The sequence below is a fragment of the Taurulus bubalis genome (assembly GCF_910589615.1).
Source record: "Taurulus bubalis genome assembly, chromosome: 16".
NCBI classification, from domain to species: Eukaryota; Metazoa; Chordata; class Actinopteri; order Perciformes; family Cottidae; genus Taurulus; species Taurulus bubalis.
The window spans coordinates 6,863,670-6,883,499 of NC_136604.1; the positions used below are offsets into that span (position 1 = coordinate 6,863,670).

General features: G+C 44.0%; 2 protein-coding genes across 2 annotated transcripts in view; both read left to right on the forward strand.

The window, feature by feature from the left end:
- angpt1 (angiopoietin 1) overlaps nt 1–8,459 on the forward strand; it is a gene marked incomplete at its 5' end in the record, with an annotated part of 51,080 nt that extends 42,621 nt beyond the window's left edge. The window contains 2 exons of the mRNA XM_079232457.1: nt 2,639–2,769; nt 6,818–8,459. Coding sequence (XP_079088583.1) covers nt 2,639–2,769; nt 6,818–6,981 — 295 coding nt within the window. The 3' untranslated portion in view covers nt 6,982–8,459. The remainder of the gene's footprint in view (nt 1–2,638; nt 2,770–6,817) is intronic.
- Nucleotides 8,460–17,406: 8,947 nt separating this feature from the next.
- Nucleotides 17,407–19,431, forward strand: abrab (actin binding Rho activating protein b; the record flags this gene model as incomplete). Its single annotated transcript, XM_079232506.1, is given in 3 exon segments — nt 17,407–17,673; nt 17,675–18,174; nt 18,948–19,431. Coding segments are annotated over 3 exon segments (1,251 nt in total).
- Between the last annotated feature and the right edge of the window lie 399 nt (nt 19,432–19,830).

Genomic DNA, 19,830 nt, shown 5'->3' on the forward strand with positions numbered 1-19,830 from the left:
CCTTCATTAAATCGTCTGATGACACCCGGCTGCTACGGTATAAACCACACAGACATCTACGCGTCAGGCTGGTCGGCTGTAACTCGATGTTCTGCTTCTTCTTTTTTTACAACGGAGACGTCTAGTTACCAGGTTGCATCCTATAGCCTATGGGACCTGACCTGAAACGTCATCGTAACATAAGCTTCCCTGGCACAAAAAAAACATCACGGGCCGGCGCCGCTGTCGAGCTACTGCACGCCGACGAGCAAATTCACAGAGAACTGATTGCACACACACCCTACAGATGTTTTTATCATATGTTTTACATTTTTGTGAATTAGACTGCTTTATGTGTTCGCATAGAAAGGTGTCAATTTTGCAACAAATGTATGCATATTGTATTACCATGTGCAAATGGCACAAGCACCAAGACAGTTTTTTTTTGTTCAAGGTGCTTCTTCTTGTCTCATTTGTTTAGGGTTAGCAGTTGTAAAAGCCCCGCAGTCCTTTTGTGAGACCGCCCCAGAGTGTTGTTGTCCTGGGGGGGCTAGCTAGAGTTGGCTGTCTCTCTTTTATCACTCCAGTAAACCTACAAGTTAAAGGTGACTGGGGTGCTATTTGTGATCAGCAGAAGTCTCAGCTCGGATGTCTCAAAAGCTCTGCATGGCAAGAATCCACCAGCGGTAAATTGAATGGTTTTTTTTCTTCTAATTTGGTTGAACTGATCTTAATGCTGACATGCACCGCTGCTATTTTAACTTTCTAAGCATTCTGAATAACCACAAACAAGACGGCATCCCCGGTGGCTATGAGAATAATTAGATGGCGGGACACCAACCTCCATCTCAGGAGGTGTCCAAAGGATTCCCCTCACAGCTCACTGAGCCTCGACCAATCACATGACTAAGTTTCTTTAACAGGAAGGCTCAGATTTGTAGGCATTGCCCGTTAAATTCCTGGTGACCGTCTCCTGATCCATTTCATGAACGTGTATCGCACGCCGTCTCTTAGTCTGTGTCTCTCTCATTCTTACAGACAGGCCTCAAGAAAAACATCTCTTCCTCTTGAGTTCATTACTTGGCCCATCTTCACATTTACCCCACTTATCACTGCGTAATGGATCCTGACTGCAGATGTCGGTTGAGTTGAGGGGGATCGTCGGTCTGCGTAAATATGCAGCGCGATCTGTAAACACAGCCATGGTCTATTTAAAGCTGCCCGTCAAAGTGTCATGCTGAAAATCCCTCCCGATGATGTGCCTTGGCGATTCGTCAGCGCGGCAGAGATCGCAAAAGAGCTCTGGGAGAAAAACAGAGAGAGAGAGCGGAATCTGTTCTTCATCAGAGCGGTAGCAGACCCCATCCTCGACATCACATGTTTTATTCCTCAGGATCCGGAATTAGCCTGATGGAAGTCACGCTTCCCATAAGTGAGGCGTTGCGAGTTTACTCTGAACTGGAAAGCATCTCCATTGACATCTGTTGCCCAGCAGACACTGTGGTCGATACCTGGACGTATTGTTCCAACACACACACACACACACACACACACACACACACACACACACACACACACACACACACACACACACACATACGGAGGAACCTGCACATTTATTCGCACACCCAAGTGCTTATACTCACAGGCCCTTGTCCAAACTTGGCCAATCCAGCGGTCGTTTGGTGCCACTGATTAGACACATGACTCACCCCTTGCATTGTAGGATTACACACATCGGTTTACTGGCTTTTCTTACTCTGCTATACAAATCAGCCATTTGCACAGCTGTCCAAATACAGAAGTCCTTTCCCCGGCGAGTCTCTTTCTTTGAGGTACTCGTGACGTTTTCAGAGCTACAGGCTTCACGAAAGCCGTTCAACGTCTCCCGAAAACATGACATATTTTTGGAAGGTGAAGTTCACGACACGCCCCGTGGTTCCACTGTCCAAAAAAAGAGAGTGAACTGAGCTCAATGATGGCGACCTCGTCATCGGCGCGGCGGCCCTTCCTCTTTGCATGCACGATCTCTTCTATTGGGAGTCGGTGAAAGCGAGTGAGCTTGAGAGAAGCAAAAGACGTTAGGAGAAAGAAAGAAAAAAGGCAAGCGTGTGATGCAGCAGTAGGGATGAAGGAACTGTCGGATTCACAGTGGGACACGCCCTGAGAAATATGCTGTCGAGCTGCGTATTGAGTGTGAGTTAAGAGATGGCAAGACACCTTAATACTAACTATCTTGTCATCTTTTACATTGGATGGATGATTGCCTGGTGATGCTCAACAGCTGTTTATCATAGTTTATCATTATTCAGTGTGCACAAGCAGTGCATTTTTTTTGAGAAGGGGCAAACAGACAATGGCAATAGTGCCACCTACAGAGACTCAGACTTTAGTAACAACAACATGAAGAAAAAAGAGATGTATTATTTTAGTATTTTTGTCCTTTTTTATCTGAACTAAAACTTCTTCTTGTCAGTTTCCCAGAATGATGGACTAATTTACTTTGGTGGGATTTAATTTGGCAATTAATTGAAAGGTAGAGTTTCTAGTAGCTCCATCTACACCAGCAGATGCACCAGCCTTTATTTGAAACATCTGTTCAAACAAACATTCAACATGTTTTATGTTCTGACTCCTTCTTCCTCCTCATGTATTTCAGACTGTTCCTGAAAAGCCACAGTGGGACTGCAGGCAGACAGAGCAGTCTAGTAATCCACGGAGCAGACTTCAGCACCAAGGACATGGACAACGACAACTGCATGTGCAAATGTGCCCTCATGCTCACTGGTGGTAAGTGCAGCCAAGTGGTGCTTTACATCATTCATTCAGAGCGAAACGGGGGACCACCTGTATATTATTACCTCCCGGTGTGACTACGTACGGCAAGTACAGTCGATGAAAGTTGAATCAGGATACTTTACAGATTTACTTTTTGGCCACTTGGGGAGCAGCACAACGAGCTGTTAACACAACATTGATATATTATCACCTTACAAAGTTAGCAAAGGTGTTTGCTTATTTACATCATCAGCAGACACAGAGAAGCAGAGCCATTAATTTGGCCTCTGTCCACCTCATAAACGTACGTCCAATATTCATTGTACGTTTAGCTCCATTTTTGGTCTCCACCAAGTCCTGAGGGAAATATCCGGCTCTTTAGCTGCTAAACGCTCCCCTATGATTACTTTAGCTTGCCAGCCTGAATCAGCAGACAGGATGCTAAGAAAGTTCCATAGAACAGAGGGTTTGTCTGTATGTTTGTCACAACCAACAGCAACATAAACATGAAATACAGTAGAGTCATCTGCCATGCATCGCAGAACGCATCAGAACAAGGGCGGCAATAATTTCAAGGATTGCATAAGGGGTAGGAGGCATATGCAATGAAACCGACAAAGGCCCATATTACTATTGAGAAGTTACAGGACACTCCAATGCCTCGGCCAGGCATGGGGATAAAGAGACTGAAGGCTGTTAAAAATTGCAAGGGGTCAAGTCTTTTTCATGAAATAAAAGACATAGATTTAACTATGCAGTAGCCTCAGAAAGGTTCAATAAAAACAACAGCAAAGGCTACTGATTAAAGAATCAAAGAATACATGTATAATCAATCAATGAATATCAATCAAATAAGAACGTAGCACTGTTTAAATGTATGAAAGATGGAACCATTTGCCTTCCTTTCCACTCTTTTTAGCAATGTCGTCTTCATCTCAGGTCTCAGCAATTAACTTGGGAAGCACAATGTCATTATTACCAATATAAACCTTGGGTAAAACTATGAAATAAAGATGCAATGAACGGGTATGATCATTTAAGTATTTCTGTCTCTATGGCACCAGCGACACAATACAGAATTGCATTTTACGAGAAAAACAATGACACGATTGAATCATTCCAAAAAGCAATTTTCTCTGATTGGCCTTGTGACGAACACCCCACAATGTTCATTGCCTGGTCATTAGTTCAGCTCGTTATGACATGCAATGGGCCTAACATGGCCACTTATACATCTATCTGCACCTATTAGGGCTATGTTCCGCGTCCCCCTCCCAGTTGCACCGTGGTTGGAAACAAGTACATTATAAAAGATCCCTGGGCGCGGCACCAAGTGTCAGGGAGATTTAACATGACTCCGCTTCTCCTGCTGTGTAAGTGGAGCCCAGTGACCCTCGCTGTCACCTCATGGCAGCGCTACGGCGGTGGAACACTGACCTGGTACTAATCAAGCATTTCAAAGTGCAGATTTGAGATCAGCATTACCTCTTAGGTCATTGTGAATGCATTGAGTTGAAGGGAACTGGCATCTGATCGCCAATCAACACCCTTACTCTGCTTGATTCATGGCCTGCCTATAGCCAGGCCACAAAGGAGAGGCATGACAACATGTAGCCTGAGTCGAGGCTGGTCCAAACCCAGCACTGTGCCGCGGTATGTACAGTATATCTTTTGATTTATTCCCCTGCGTTTATAAGAGCGGGGCTGACATCAAGTGATGTAAGTGTCTGGAATATGCAAGAAGGAAAATACTTCTCTGCTACATTTATGAGGACAAATGCAGCATACCGTGTTGAGAAGACGCAGGAGGGCCCACATGCTGTAATGTATATATTTACACAACACCAGACGTACAGTAGGGATAAAGTACTGACAGTAGGAGGTGGGAGGTAAGGGTTGATCTCAAACTGCACTAGACTTTCTTTCTTTTTTTCCAAAAGAAGACATCTCCACTGTTTTTACAAGTCAGTAGAGATATCTGTCATGGAAACAGAGAGGATGCTGGTCATAAATCCCAAAAGATTGCTGCCGTGCACACTGAATGTTTATGGGCGTGACGCCGGTTGTGTGGGCTGCACTTTATCAACGAGCAAGGGATGGCAAGCAGGAGACACTCGCTGTGTCTGCTTCGTTGGTTAAGAGGGTTAAAAAAAAAAAAGCCTCAATAAAATAAAACGGCAGGTTGCACAATACACCTTGGGATGATACCACCAAACCCCATCCCATCGTTGTGTCAACTACAGGACATTACTACTAGCTTTTTTATTGCCTCTGTCAATTATGTTTTTATTCTATTTAGGGCTGGTGTCGTAAACTATGTTGTGTTTACGTTTTGGGGGGATTAAGCGGCTCGCAGACATTCAGTTTCCTATGTGAAGCATCTTCAATGTTTTTTTGGCCACTTGAGTGCAGTGGAAACGAGCTGTAAAAACAACACGTGTCAAAACCTATTGCTTGTTTTCACATTCAGCAGATAAATTTGAGTCGAATATTCACTCTCCTTTCAGCTCTGTTTTGGTCTCCACCACCTCATGATGGAAAAATCTCCTCTTCCGCTGCTAAATGCTCCACTATGTTCATCAGCTAGCCTATAGCTTTGTCTGTCTGACATTAGGATTAGTATGCCTCTGCGGCGGCGGTGACAGGTGTGACAGGGGGGCTGTTTTTTCTATTTTGGGGTTGTGCGTCCAGCTGTACGTACATTTGTGCGTCCGTCACATTCTCGTGAATGTGATATCTCAGTCACGCCTGGAGGTAATTTCTGAAAAATTGGCACAAACATCCACCTACACTTAAAGATGAGGTGATTAGAATTTTGAGATCAACCTCACAAAACACATTTTGGCCATAACTCATATATTGACAATTTCACACAAATGTCTCACAGGATAAAATGAGGAAGTGGTGACATTTTGAACAGAAATGGATGTTGGTAAACTGTAACATGCACCTTTAAAACTTTAAAACCAAAACAATTCGCTAAAAGACCCTGGAACGTCCTGAGGGAAACTCCACAGTTGGGTGACAATTTCCCTGAGGATTCGTCACATAAAGCAACCACTTCAACATTCCACGTAATCATTCAACCGATCATTAATTTATGAATATTGACTATTCCATTACATTAACCTTTCAACACTTGGTCCATCTATTAAGATGTCAGGTGCAGTGTCTCCTCTGAAAGAGCTGCCCAGCTTGCGGACAATTCCCCCAGAGAAGAAATCATAGCAAAGCAAGTTCAAATTTGGTTCCCACTGGCGGCAGCATAAACTGAAATTATAAGCAGCTGTGGAAATGTAAGGAGGTGTCCACCCATTTCCCCGTTACATCGTGTCTCATGAAGCAGCAATCAATGGGAAATTAATATCTTGTGCAATCCACGCCAGCCACAAGGGCAGAACATTGCTCCTGATTACTGACAGCTCTCGTGAAATGTCAGACTGTAGGCCGCAGTGGTATTCAGGTCTCACCGGAGGGAGGAGAGGAGCTGCCATTTGTCCCCGCGTGACTGACACATGCCATGCCTCACATAATGTTCTATATCGGACCGTTCACAATGTGGGACGTGAATAAAAGATTACCAGGATGGATTACATGTTATGTTCAGAAAATGAATAACTCTGAACTCTGAATTCCGTCCAAGCATGTGTACCCTTCCTCTAAGCACCAGATACACCTCAGTGAAATTATGAAATGTGTCACCTCGGGAGAATACAAGTTTCCCATGCCATTCACCACTGTGGTGTCAAACTGGAGCTCGTGCACGATGCACCCTTTGCTTTAAATAGAAAGGGGTACCGAAAAGTGCCCAGCAGCAGGTACCGGCACACCATTGAACCCAGTGACAGTAACACATTGAGCAGATAGCAGCGCAATGGTGTCTGAAGCATTGCCATGGCCCTGTGGGATAGGCCATGGGAAGCTGTCAACCTTTACCAAGGACAAAACCTTCCGATAGGGGTGACTTCATCAACCCACTGACTTAAAGTCTGTTTTTTTTTTGCTAAGAGGCAATGATGCTTTGCAACTAATATTTCACTTTCCCTTGTTCTCTTCATAGGTTGGTGGTTTGATGCCTGTGGCCCGTCCAACCTTAACGGCATGTACTTCACCCAAGGACAACACATAGGGAAGTTGAACGGTATCAAGTGGCACTACTTCAAGGGCCCCAGCTACTCGCTACGAGCCACGGCCATGATGATCCGCCCGCTGGACTTCTCCTAGTCCTTTGAACTTGGAACTTCCAAACGGGCGTGTAGCACAGGGACGCTCCCTATTTTATCCTCTTGTTTCATCTCATTTTTGCCAGCCCCCGGGAGTCATCCAATGAATCTTTTTTTTTTATTCAATCTGGTTCCTCTCCAGAGCGGCCGCCATTGCTGCGTCGCCGCCGCCTCGTAACCTTCCCCCTCAGCGGTTCTGAAAACCAGCCGCGTGAGAGGAGGAACGCCAGAGCAAGAGATGATTCACCTGAACTGTTTCTGTTCCCAAAGCAGACTCACAAACGTTGTGTTATTTAAGGACAATAGTGTTCAGTAGGTATTATCTCCACACTTGCAAGGTGTGCACATAAAAGAGCGCGCCATAGCAGCTCTTCAAAGATTCAAGCGCGATGTCAAACCACAACTTTTCCATTACCCTGGGGACCTGCGCTGTAATAATACAGAGAACTTGAACTCTTCTGAAAGCAGCAGTGACAGAGCATCACAGACTCTTCATCTGCAGGACAGAACTGATCTGGAACGCTATAAGGAAACAATGCTTTTCTATTAAAATGTTGCTCACAGAATGCAGCCCATAAATATTAACATTGTATTATATATTGTGTTTTTTTATTATGTTTTTGTTATCCCAACTGTACACAATAGCCAAAGTGAGATGACATTGTCTTTTGTACTATAAGTGTAACACACGCTCAGTTTTAAGGTGACCTTGAAAATTGAAGTGACAAGCAGGTAATAGTTACACAGGTCATTTACAGTATTTGCTGCCTTGACAGTGTGAATATTATTAGAGTTCAACATGTGAGGTTTTTATTGGTTTAGATTCTGGACTGAGATCCATTTGCATTTGTTATTGGCTGAGAAACGACGAGTACCTGCCAAGGTTCAGCTTGTGAGTGATCACCTTACCTCTGCTGAATATGAAAAACAAGGACATTAATACTGATTCCTATTATTAGTGATATATAACAATTACAGCTGTGTACACATGGGGGAAGCGAATACACGTATGCATATACAAATAATGCTGTGTATTTTTTTGAATACACAGAGATAAACAGTATATTCTAGCATGTGATGAAGTACCATGTCATGATCCGCCCATATTTACAAAGATCTAAATGCTTATATTAAGCTGATGTCCCACAAAGAATGAGTTCAAAGTTCATATTACTGAATCTTATTTCTTACTCTAGGACATTATAAAAGCTCTTTAAGGGTAACTTCAGTATTTTTAAACCCTATTTTTCCATGTTTTTGTTTCTAAGTGATGAATAGGGCCAACAATTTCTTTATTTGGTCCAGTATTGAGGGAGAACGCTGCAGACAGCAGCCACTAAATGGGCTGCAATGTGATCGGTCGGGGCAGCTCCTCATCGTCAATGTAAGTCCACTAAAAGTGCTTGTTTTTGCCACTGAAAGGCTCAGATTGTTGATGTAAGTGTCTGACAACATTATGGAGAGAACCCTACAGAGAAATAAAACCTTTTTCTTAACCTCTCGCTTGATCCGGTCTGTCTTTTAGCTCGGAGAAGACTCGTTCTTAAATCTTGCGTCACATCTGCATTGTTAAATTCAGCTTTGACATTGAAAATCTTTTAGATAACACGAAGCAACACAAAACTGAGTCTGAAAAGTGAAGCCAATGTGGAAGTGCCTTCAACTTGCATTCTCTCCACAGGCCAGCAGGGGCTGACTCCTCTGGGTGCAAAACTAAGAGAGAGAAAAAAGACTTGATTCCCTCAGTAAATTATGGTCTACCTTGTGATTGACAGGTCGCTACCACGGCAATGTCCGGTCTGGGACTCGTCTGTGTTTTCGTCTTACAATTGTAACACTTTCACAGTATGTTTTCAATCTCCTACAAAAATCTTATTTAGCTTTCGGTTGTACTCACCCTCTTGTGTCATTTCTGGTCAACCAATATGGCGACGGCAAAAAAAAACAATATGGTGACGGACTACATGACGAACTCAAGGCTTCAAAACTAACTCTTAATTAACAACACCGGCACTCCTCTCGCCAACGTACGTGGTTTTCTGACAACAAGTCACATGACACAAAACCAAACGAACCGGTTCAAGGGAAAAGTGCAAACAGCCTGTCAGTGACAAAAACAAGCATTTTTAGTGGATGTTTAGTCATAACCTCTAAACTTAAGGCAAAGACCAGATCATTAAGAACATTTTCATCCAAAAGGTGTTTCATAGACATCAACATGACACATGAACACAGCCAGTTTCTGTTTCTCATCAATGTACCTTTGGGAAAAAGAAGAAATATGAAGCATGAAATTAATGATTGCACCAAGTGATCTGTTTGAATGCATATTTCATAACTCCCAGCTTTGTAACAACATAATCTCCTGTGGGGTATTAATAAAGGTGCAAGTGGCGAGAAGATAAAGCATATCGGCAACTTGTAATTGCAAGTTAGTTAGTAAATTGACATGTTTATTAACGTACTAAAATGTAGAGGATTTAATGTGTGTGTCCGTAGAGCAGCTCTTCTGAGGAAAACAATTCTTGCTTTTTTTTCTTCTGTTTTTACTCCACCAGAAAATTACAATGGTGTTTTGAAGTTGAGCATAAAACATAGAAGTTAAGATAATAACCCTGGAGAAATGTGCCTTTGATAACTCTGCTTTTACCTCATTCCATTCCAGATTTTGCTGATTTATTTAAACATCCTTTTGTAACATGTGGTCAGTGTTGTGTTGCTAGATTGAATAAAAAAGGGAAATGTTTTCAATCTGCGTCCAGGCTGCACTTTGTGTGCCAAAGTGGTGATAGACAACGGCATGAAGTCAGGGTTCCAATCTGTTGCCCTTCATAAGTCTTTCTTTAAGCAGACATGTTGGGAAGATATCTTCATCATCAGTCTAAATCTTCTGATACAAAGGCTACACCGTATATCATGTAGTGAGCTTATCACTCAGAAAGACACAAGATAAATCACACGGATACACAGACGTGCTTTCTTCCGCCCAAACCAGATGGTCCAGACATTAAACTCCCTCTCTGGCCAGGCAGCGGAGTGGCTTTTGTCTCGAGTGGTGACTTGCTCGCTCGTGGCAAAGACAGATTGCCGAGGTGTCAAACGATGCTGTCGGGACCCGTAGTGTCCTCATAGTTGACATTCCTGGGCCTAATCAGAGGTTAAACAAATTACTGCAGCCTGCAAAAGCACCGCGTGTCCCTCGCCGCCCGCACTGACCCGACACCCTCGCTGGAATGTGTTCTATACAGAGTCCGGAGCAGTGGGGTGTGAAGAGAGTCGGCACACGCTGGCGAACGCCGATGTGGGTCCTGAAGCGCTGTCCTTTGTTGGCGTGACGACAAGAGGTACCGAGAACCACTTCTGAAACCGGTGGAAGTTTTGTCTCCGGTGGACATTCAGGTGTCAGAGCAAAGTGGTGTTTCGCTTGTCACACACACACACACACACGCACACGCACACATCGCCAGCTCCTTACATCCGTGGCCAGGCGGCTCCGCTGAAAGCGGATCCTTTCCTGTTAACCGAGGAAGAGCTGAGCGCTGGGGAGGCGATGGGAGTCCCTGAGGGTCTGATCCGCACGCAGACAGACAGCGCTGGACCTCCACCAAATCAGATACAACAGAGCACAGTACCTGCAGTATGAAATCTCGGGGCCACTGAATCCCCTGAAGGGGCCACCTGCTCACATGGAAATTAATACAAACATTGAGGATATGCAGGGAAAGGAAGTAGAAGTAAAAATACAGAATATGTCTGTAGCCCTTCATTTCATAACAGATTTAATCATGAAATGCCTTCAGAATGGGCTCCTAATTCTAAGAAAGCCTCGCGTTCGGGCGTGTGTTTAAATTAAAGATTCAGGTCTTACATGTTCTTCATGCCATTGGCAGCGCCAAGAAATCATCGGTTCAGCCTCATAGCTGGCACAGATATTGACCGCGGATAAAGCAAACATACTAAAAAGCTAAAAGTGCACTGGAGAATTAACTTCAATTCATCAGACGAGTCACCCTGAAGTCATTATATTAAAGCCGACATCAATATGTGCAACTAACTCCCTTTCACTGCAGTAGACTCTATAGTCCCAAACCAACAGTGTGGTCTATGCAGAGCTATTAAGACTTGGCATCTCTGTAAGTTACACACTGAAAGAACACATGATATGTGATAAAGCGTTGCATCAAACTGAAACATTATCAATGTCAATGTATTTCGTAGATTTTAAAATCCTCAGCAAGAAGTCCTTTGATTTCTCAAGACGGGCAAAGGCCAAGAGAGATTCTGCCCAACTGTGGGGCCAAAAGCCATGTTGGGTGGAACAATGCTGGTATGAGTACAAACTCCTGCGGTTTAGCAAAATAAATAGAGGGGAATAAGAATGTAAACCTGAGTTGAGGTGAGGGACTCCCTCTTCTAGAAAAACTCAAAAGGAGCTGGATATGATTGATGGCCTGTGGGAGAGAGAATGACACTCGGTGTACACAGAGGGTGTGAAGCAGAGCGAGAGAGGCTGCAGGTCCAGGCAGGAGCCATTCAAACTGATAATAGCGTGATGAAAAGAGCTTAGAAGTGCCTTTCTCTTTTTCGGATGTTAGTAAAAGCTGAATCAGCTAATGCGGACCCCAGAGAGACTATAAATCATCTTACAACATCATGGGAAGATGAGGCTCAAGAGCATTTGCCTTTGTGTGTAATTCATGATTTTTTTTTTTCTATTCCTGTAATATGTTGGAAAATTTACAAAATATTTTTCTTTGAAATGTCATCATGCATGATAAATTGAATGCAGATCTGGTGTCCTATTTTTTGGGGGGGGCGTTCGATTCCAGAGATCCGTGTTGGTAACATTGTGAAGGTCCATGTAACGAGTGAGAAGTGTGTGGCCAATTATTGCTCCAGAGGCTGCTGCGGTCACAAGTAATGAAGTGTGATTGCTGACTGACGCCATGCAAGCCAAAAGCAACATGTTTTTATAAGATCTCTGGTAACGAGACCATGTGTCAAAGCAAATAGGCCAGATGTTTTGCTTACATGTTTAATATCTCTGAAATACAGTGATGCAGCATGCAAATCACCAAGCTTTGGAAAACAACAAAGTTGTCCTCATTTTCCCACAACTTATGATAAATGGTGCCAACAAGTGCCATAATGTACGATAGTTTGATCATTTGTGCCGCTCTGCTGTTGGTTTTAGTCTGCTCTCTTATTTGAATGCATTTCTGAATGGATCCTACCTCTGTGTTTTCTGCATCTTTTCTCATGTGACCTCTTTGCAGACTATCACGCTTGGCGTAGGCAATGACGTTGATGAATGCCGTCCTCTGTTCGGCCGCTCGTTTGAAGAGCGTTTGCGCAATAGATACTTCTAAATGCACCAGTAAGCCCAGTTATTTATCCAAATTAGGTTAATTTATGGCCCAAACTGGTTTTATGCAGAGTATGAACAGGACACCAGTACTGTGATTTTTTTTTTTTATAATAACAACATTCACTGACTTTTACAGATGACCCATTTCATTTAAAAAGAGAAAAACTGACTCAAATATTGTATTTTAAAGTAAAGTGCACTTTATCCTTATTCAAATTAAAGACACATCCTGTACACCTTTAAAAGAAACAACGTGGCTGCATTTCCTGTTTTTGCCAATGCTATGCTGAACACTAAAAACATGAACTATCGCCAATTTAGAAACCTTGTAAAAAAAAAAAGATTGAAAAGTAACTAAAGACCACTGATAGCTAATATTGGCGCATGCTAACGGGCTAAACGGTTGAGCGTGGTAAACCTGGTGGCTTCTGAACATCAGCATGTTAGCGCTCTCACTGTGAGCGTGTTAGCATGCCGACGTTAGCTCAAAGCACCACTGCGCCCATAGACATCCCCACAGAGCCGCTCTTATTGCTATTTAAAGCCAGTTATCAGCGACGCGGAACAACGTCTTTAACATAAAACAGTGCCATTTAGGGCCACTACATCTGTAAACACTTGCCTCTCCTGAAATGCTCCTGTTTTATATTGTATTCCTCGTCTGCCTCCGTCCTCTTCCTCATGCAAAACATTCGTAGTGAAAAGCTGTCACATAAATCTCAACCAGCCTCTAATGACTTCGTCTGGCTCCAGCAGCGCTCTCAGTCATCCTGTCGGGCCATCTGCAGGAGGGGGGGGGGGGGGGGGGGGGGGGGGGCAAGGTTTTCCTCTCGGCCTCCTGCCCGTCCCTCGCTGACCCTTGTATTAAGCTCGCTTTAATTTACTGTCCTTCCCATCTTTATTTGTCAGGGCCAAGTGGCACAGCCAAATAATAACATTCGGCTCCTTTCGGAAGGAAGTATTAGTGGACTACATAGTGGTTTATATCTCCCGGGCCAGGACAGATTTGTGCGGCTGGCCTCTTTGTTGAGGTCAGCGTTGAGGAAAGGCAAGATCCTCTATTTGGATCAGAACTGTACTTATTTCAGATGATCCGACCGTTAAAGATGTTATTGTTGATCAGCCCCGGAAATGAAGAGACGTTAAATCCATCAAACCGTGCAGACGAGAAGCGCAAAACATCCTCAGAATCCCGGTTGCAGCTGTTTCACTTACAAATTCGACAAATAAACCGGAGCTACTGCTGCGATCCAGATGACGGTTATGAATGTCTCGAACGCGCTGGGATGTTGATCGGATCATTGCAACAACAGGATTCCAATTACGTGCGAGATTGCCCGAAGCGCAATCGCGAATCGGCATCGCACACAGGGGTCAGAGCAACAGCTTGAGAGACCCTCACAGATGCACATTCCTGCACAATTAATGTGCAACGATGAGGACGGCCAAATAAAACAACTTCGGAACGAGCAGTGGAGGGTAAACAAAGCAGCAGCAGCAGCAGCAGCAGCAGCAGCGCAGATGTCGATAAGCAGGAGACACAGGTGCATTCGCTCCAGGGTTGCACGTCCTCTTCATTCAGAGGGGTCGACCACCCGGCCAGAGTAGACTTTAATTTGGGAAGTGCACCGACTATACCCACCTGCAGCAGGCCTGTCTTTATAGAAGCTGAGACAGAATGAAAACAGACATTGTCCCGCTGTTGTCAGGACTAGAAATTGGCAAATGGTTAACAGCATTTTAAGGATGGATCCAGTGTTGTTTGTTTATTTTTTGACAACCGTATTCTGTGCTTTTCTTCCTTTTAGTCAGTGTATCACCTTTACGTGAGTCAGCCTTCTTGCTGTTATGCGCTAAGCCTAAGGATCATAAACATATTTAAACGTGAATTTAGAACCAACCTATTAAGCCAGGCTTTTGATCTGGAAGGGTTACTTTTTTTTTGTACTAGTTTTACTGTATTTAAGCTGAAAAACGTAATTCTTTTTTACAGTTATTTTTAAAAAGCAATTATTTTCTTGTTCAATTTTTTTCTTTTTATTGTTATTTTATTGGTACCTTATTATATTGTTTGTATACATGTTTGTATTGTATATAAGTTTGATTGATTGATTTTCACCAAATATATAATCAGAGTGAGATATTGGGTACTTTCATCAGTTGAATATGCTAACCTGTGGTGTACAGTGCACGTCACATTCAATAATTCAATAGGAAGGTTTACATACTGGGGTTATTAAATAAAAACATTAAAACAGGGAGCTGAAGAGACCTCTTTGTGTCCTTTTGGAGCCTTACAGGGCTCCAACTATGAAATCATAGCAGCCTCTACTGGTAGACTGCCACCCTCACATCTATCATACACATTTAAATTCACTCTAAAAATGAAACCTGGCTTTTTATCTACTTAACAATGTAAATGACAGAAAAAGATTGACAACATCTCTTAAACTGTCACATGAACTGTGTGGGAGAAAGGATGCATTGTCAAAAGATTCTTTGTGCTTCCACCGCCATCACAATTGTTCCAGGTCCCTGCAGATCTGCTGTCACGTAAAAAATACAAGCACGCAGACGGAGGAGGTCATATCCAGCTATGCCTGGAAATGGTACATTTTGGGAAAGCTCCAGGTGGTGCTACGCAAAAGAAACAGGGTTTGAGGGGCTGTCTTGGATGAGACAGATGGGCTGTGTGTCCTAAATGTGACTTGTGACTTATTATTATAGCATATAGATCACACTAAATGTTTGCAGGAGTATAAAATAATAAAATAATAAAATAATGTATATAGTTGTTATTGTAACTAAAAATAGCAAAAGGATGCTGATGACATGGTGAGATGTTTGAGTTGTTGTATACTATATACACTATAATATAGTGTCTTTTTTTTATTGTTTTATCCAATCTGAGGATTCAAGGACAGAATATGTTGTATGCTGTACAGATTATAAAGCCCTCCGAAGCAGATTTGTGATTTTTTTTTTTAATAAGTCAGGCTATAGAAATCAGTTGCAGAAAGCAGTTCCATCCAGGTGTCATACTTTCATTCTAAAATGTGAAACCGTAATGAGCCCGCTTGTCCTTGTGGAGGCGCACTAACCCTCCTCTCAGACGCAGAACGTGAAACTTTATACATCACCAGGCTGACTCGGTTTGAAGAGGCATCCTGTGCTGATGCTCGATGAGTCACCTACACTCACCGTCAGAGACTGCCAACAGCTGCAACTTCATGCCACGTGTGTGTGTGTGTGTGCGTGTGTGTGTGTGTGTGTGTCCCAAGTCCTATTTATGACTATCCCTCCACTGCAAACACATGTAAAATAAAACACAGCTCTTAAATCAGCACTAAACACCCCTGCTGTGGATCAGTTTAGCAAAGCATAAAGTCTTGATGTTGATCATGTCAGGATGCATGCTGCTCGCTGCTCTCTGCTCTCCTAAGTGAGTGGGTGACATTACTGCCAGCTGCATTGCGAGATTAAAACCTTGTCTCCTCCGGGTCTCGTGTTTTGTCCTGGATGCTGAAAAGAATCCAGGATCACCTCTGATAAAGTGCGTCCTTGCATCTGTGATACCCTCTTTTGACATTTTGGCTGCATCTGAAATGGAATTTAATATTATTAGGGGCCGTTTACACCAGACGCGACTCTCAAAAAAACGCGTCGCTAGCAAAACCATTGTTTCCCTATGGTACGCCGCGGCTTTCATGCTCGCTTTTTAAATGCCGCGCGACGCATTTTTCTAGCGTTATTTCGGCGTGCTTAAAAGTTGAAGTATTCTCAACTTTAAGCGCCTTGCGGAGTCGCACAGCTCATCAATGTCACACTCGGCCAGGGCAGCCAATCGGATGAAGCAAGAGGCGGGCTTTATTATCACTTCCTTCCTGTTTTCGTGTGGTATGAACTCCGACAAGGCATTAATATTAGCGATCTTTAACTACCGCCTGGCAGTTAAACATCGCCCGGCTGCCGCCCGGCAGTTGATTATCACCCGGTTGCGCACGCAGACCGGCTCCACAAGCGCACCAGGCTGTTTTTTGTTTTTTGGCCGGCGCGTTTTTGCCAAGGCGTTTTTGAAGCGGCTGCGCTTTTAAAAGTCGCGTCTGCTGTGAACGGCCCCTTAGGGTGTCTTAAGTCTATAATCACCTGAAAATAAGAATTGCGTTTTTGTAATTTTGCATCGGCCACCATAGTTTTTCTAAACACTTGCTTACACGGGTGTAGCCGTACAGCCTATATAATTAATTCTTATAGATTAAAATATACTAAATGATTTAGAATAGTTCAAATTAAAAATGCTAATCACGCAAAATCGCATCTACGTCTGCACTGCGTTTGCAAACCAACATATGCCACCATAAGCTAGTTAGATAAGTAAGTGTGTAAAGTAAAGTGCCTGACCTCACCCACCACTGGGAAAGACAGCCTTAAGCAAAGTGTGAGGACACCAGATCAGTTCATTATCTCCCAGTGTACAAGGGCATGTACTTATGTGTGGGGGTGTTTTTCTAATGTGCAGGAAAACAGAAGTGGTTACATACTGTATATTTGCATTTGTCTTGAAGAGCTTTGATATCTGGCATGGCTACAAAGTTCATAAGGTATGACTGTGACATGTCAAGTCTTTGATGGTCTTCGCGTCGGTGCACTTGCTGAAGCCCTTCCCAGTCTCGACCCTAACACCTTCCCTCTCCTTGTTAATGAATATTTTCCAACCACTGTTACAATTCATTCCTCTATGAAATTTTTCTCCCGTGGTTTGCTGCCTTGTTTGCCTCTAGTTACGAGCTCTGCACTCTGTGATGAAACGTGAGAGCGTTGGGGTCAGGACGATCAGGAAGCCCCGGATGACTCAAATTCTTTCCACCGTCATGCTGGGGCTTTGCTCTCCCCATTTTGGTGGCGTAGCTGCAAGCGTAAGGGTGGGAAAGCAACAGACGGAGAAAATAAAAGATTTGAGAAGAGAGGAGATGGATATATTCAGGCTAATCTGACAGCTGTCAAGGAAGATCTTTTAGGATTAAATGTGCCTGAATTGACACATTAATACTCATAATTATGTCTGAAAACCAGTCCAGCCAAAGGAAACCGTCCACCAACAAGAACATCAAGAAGCTCCGCACAATTAGCATGGTGTGCAGCCTGGCGGGCAGCTGGCAGCAGTGGGTGTCGGAGAACAAGCAGAAGCAGGCCAGTGAACCCAGCGGATGGGCTCCAGCTTTGCTGGGAGGACTGACAGAGGAACAGACAAAGACACGGGTCCCAAAGAAGCCTCCTCCTGCTCCGGCAGAAGCTTCTCGAAATCATGTGACCAGTTCCGGAGAGACTCGAAACACCCCGCGAGGAGACAAAAGATGCATCCAAGACTGAGGAGGCCAAGACCTCAGCTGAGCCGCCGTCTCTCATCAAGGTCAAGGAAGTGGTGAAGACGGTGACCAGCGGGGTTCAGGAGAGAAGTGCTGGCATCGGGCTCCTGACCAAGAGAATCAACAAGAAGTACCTGCCATCGGCTGAGGAGATCGACAAGCTCCTCAGGAAGAAATGCTCGCCTATGTGCCGCAGAAAGTGCTCCAACATGGTATCTTCTCTGACCACAAGCTGGAAGCAGGTGGAGAAGGAGCAGAAGTTTGGAAAGGAGGGAGGTGGAGCAAGAGGGGGACTCAACTGTGGTGGTGATGAAGACGACAGCGGACATCCTGAGGCAACGGAGGAGAGACCGGACATAGAGGCTGCTCAAACATGCGGGACGAGCTCTTTGAAAGAAGCAGAGCAGATAAACTCTGAAGGAGACTCAGAAGTGAGGATTAAAAGACCCCCGGTCCCAACGTGAGTACAGAATGGGTTTTAAAAGGCTTCATAGTGTCAGATGAAATAGCATATATATATATCCTTCATGTGATCTGCTGCATTTGAAGAGTTGTGTGGAGGCAGTCCCTCAAACATATTCACCCACTGAGTTTCAAATGTAGTACTTTCGAGAAACAGGATATTGAGACGAGTCATTTGACAGTAGGGGATTAATCTTGATACAACAGTTGATAGTTGTGGAGAGAAAGGCCGTCTGATTTGATTTTGGTTTTGGGGATGGGCACAAAGCCAGGACTGTTGACACACAGTCGACAGGTGTGTGTCAACAGTCCTGGCTTTGTGTCCATCCCCAAAACCAAATCAAATCAGACGGCCTTTCTGCAATGAGGTCACAGATAGAGATGGGAAGTCATCCAAGAAGTAGTAGTTTCCACAAAGATCAACGTCCTATTCCATGACAACTTTTTTTTCAAACTCAGTCAAATGAAGATTTCAAATGTTATCTTGCAGTATTTTAGTTTCAAACCGCAGCCTATTTGGAGAGGCAGGAACATTGGTGGGTTGGGTCGTGGGATAATGGACATTGCTCTTGTGATTCATGCCATTTAAGGCCCTAAAACAACTGTTCATGTTGGCCTTCTCCCAAACTCATTGACCCTTTCATGTGCTCGAAAGAAATAATAAGATATACATAAAATAAGAAGCAGTATTTCCTACTACTGGTTCCAAAGTTACTAAGCGTGTGTTGTATATTTTTATATATTTGTCATGTAATCTGACTTCCCTCCCAGGTACTGTAAGGAAGCCGGGGAGGTCAACAAGATCAACGCCCTGTCCAATAAATACAGTGTTGTAGGAAACCTCAAGAGCCGATGGCAGAGATGGGCCTCAGAAAACACCGTTAACCAGAAACTGAACCCCTTCAGCGAATACTTCGACCACGATTACTCCATGTCCCTCCGCCTCCAAAAGGGCGAAGAGGGTTACGGGCGCCCCAAGGAGGGTACCAAAACCGCGGAGAGGGCCAAGCGCGCCGAGCAACACATTCACCGCGAGATAGCCGACATGTGCTACGTCATCAGGATCATGGCGGATCCGGAGCCGGACGGAAAGACCCGCGTCACGTTTGGGCAGCTGTTCGACAGATACGCTGGGATCTCCGACAAGGTGGTGGGGATTCTGATGAGAGCCAGGAAACACGGGAAGGTAGCATTCGAAGGGGAGATGCCGTGGCAAGGCCAGGATGATGGAGTGATCATTACTCTGCTGGTGTGAGGTTAACGCCCGGGTCAAATCCTCTTACAGCTACTCAGTCATTATCAAGCAGGGCTAAGGATTTAAAAGACTATTTGACCCGGGTCAACTCAGTGGACACTTGAAGAACCAACGTCCAAAGCTTGGCGGATGAGTCGGTGTGGATTATCCAAAGAATATTGTGCCGCTCATTTTGTAGGTATTTAAAGACTTATTCTTTCTGTTGTGTGGATTTTATGAGTCGTAGCCATCATGGACATGTTTTGAGAAATCTGCAATCTTTGGTGCTCTAGCTTTCGGCTGCTGACGTTTCCATCCATAGTTGAATCTCCTTTGCACTTTCTTTATGGCTTGTGTTAATGAGAAGCTTCTCGCCTATGTGTTAATGTACCAAATAACCAGCGGCTTTGCAGCACAGTG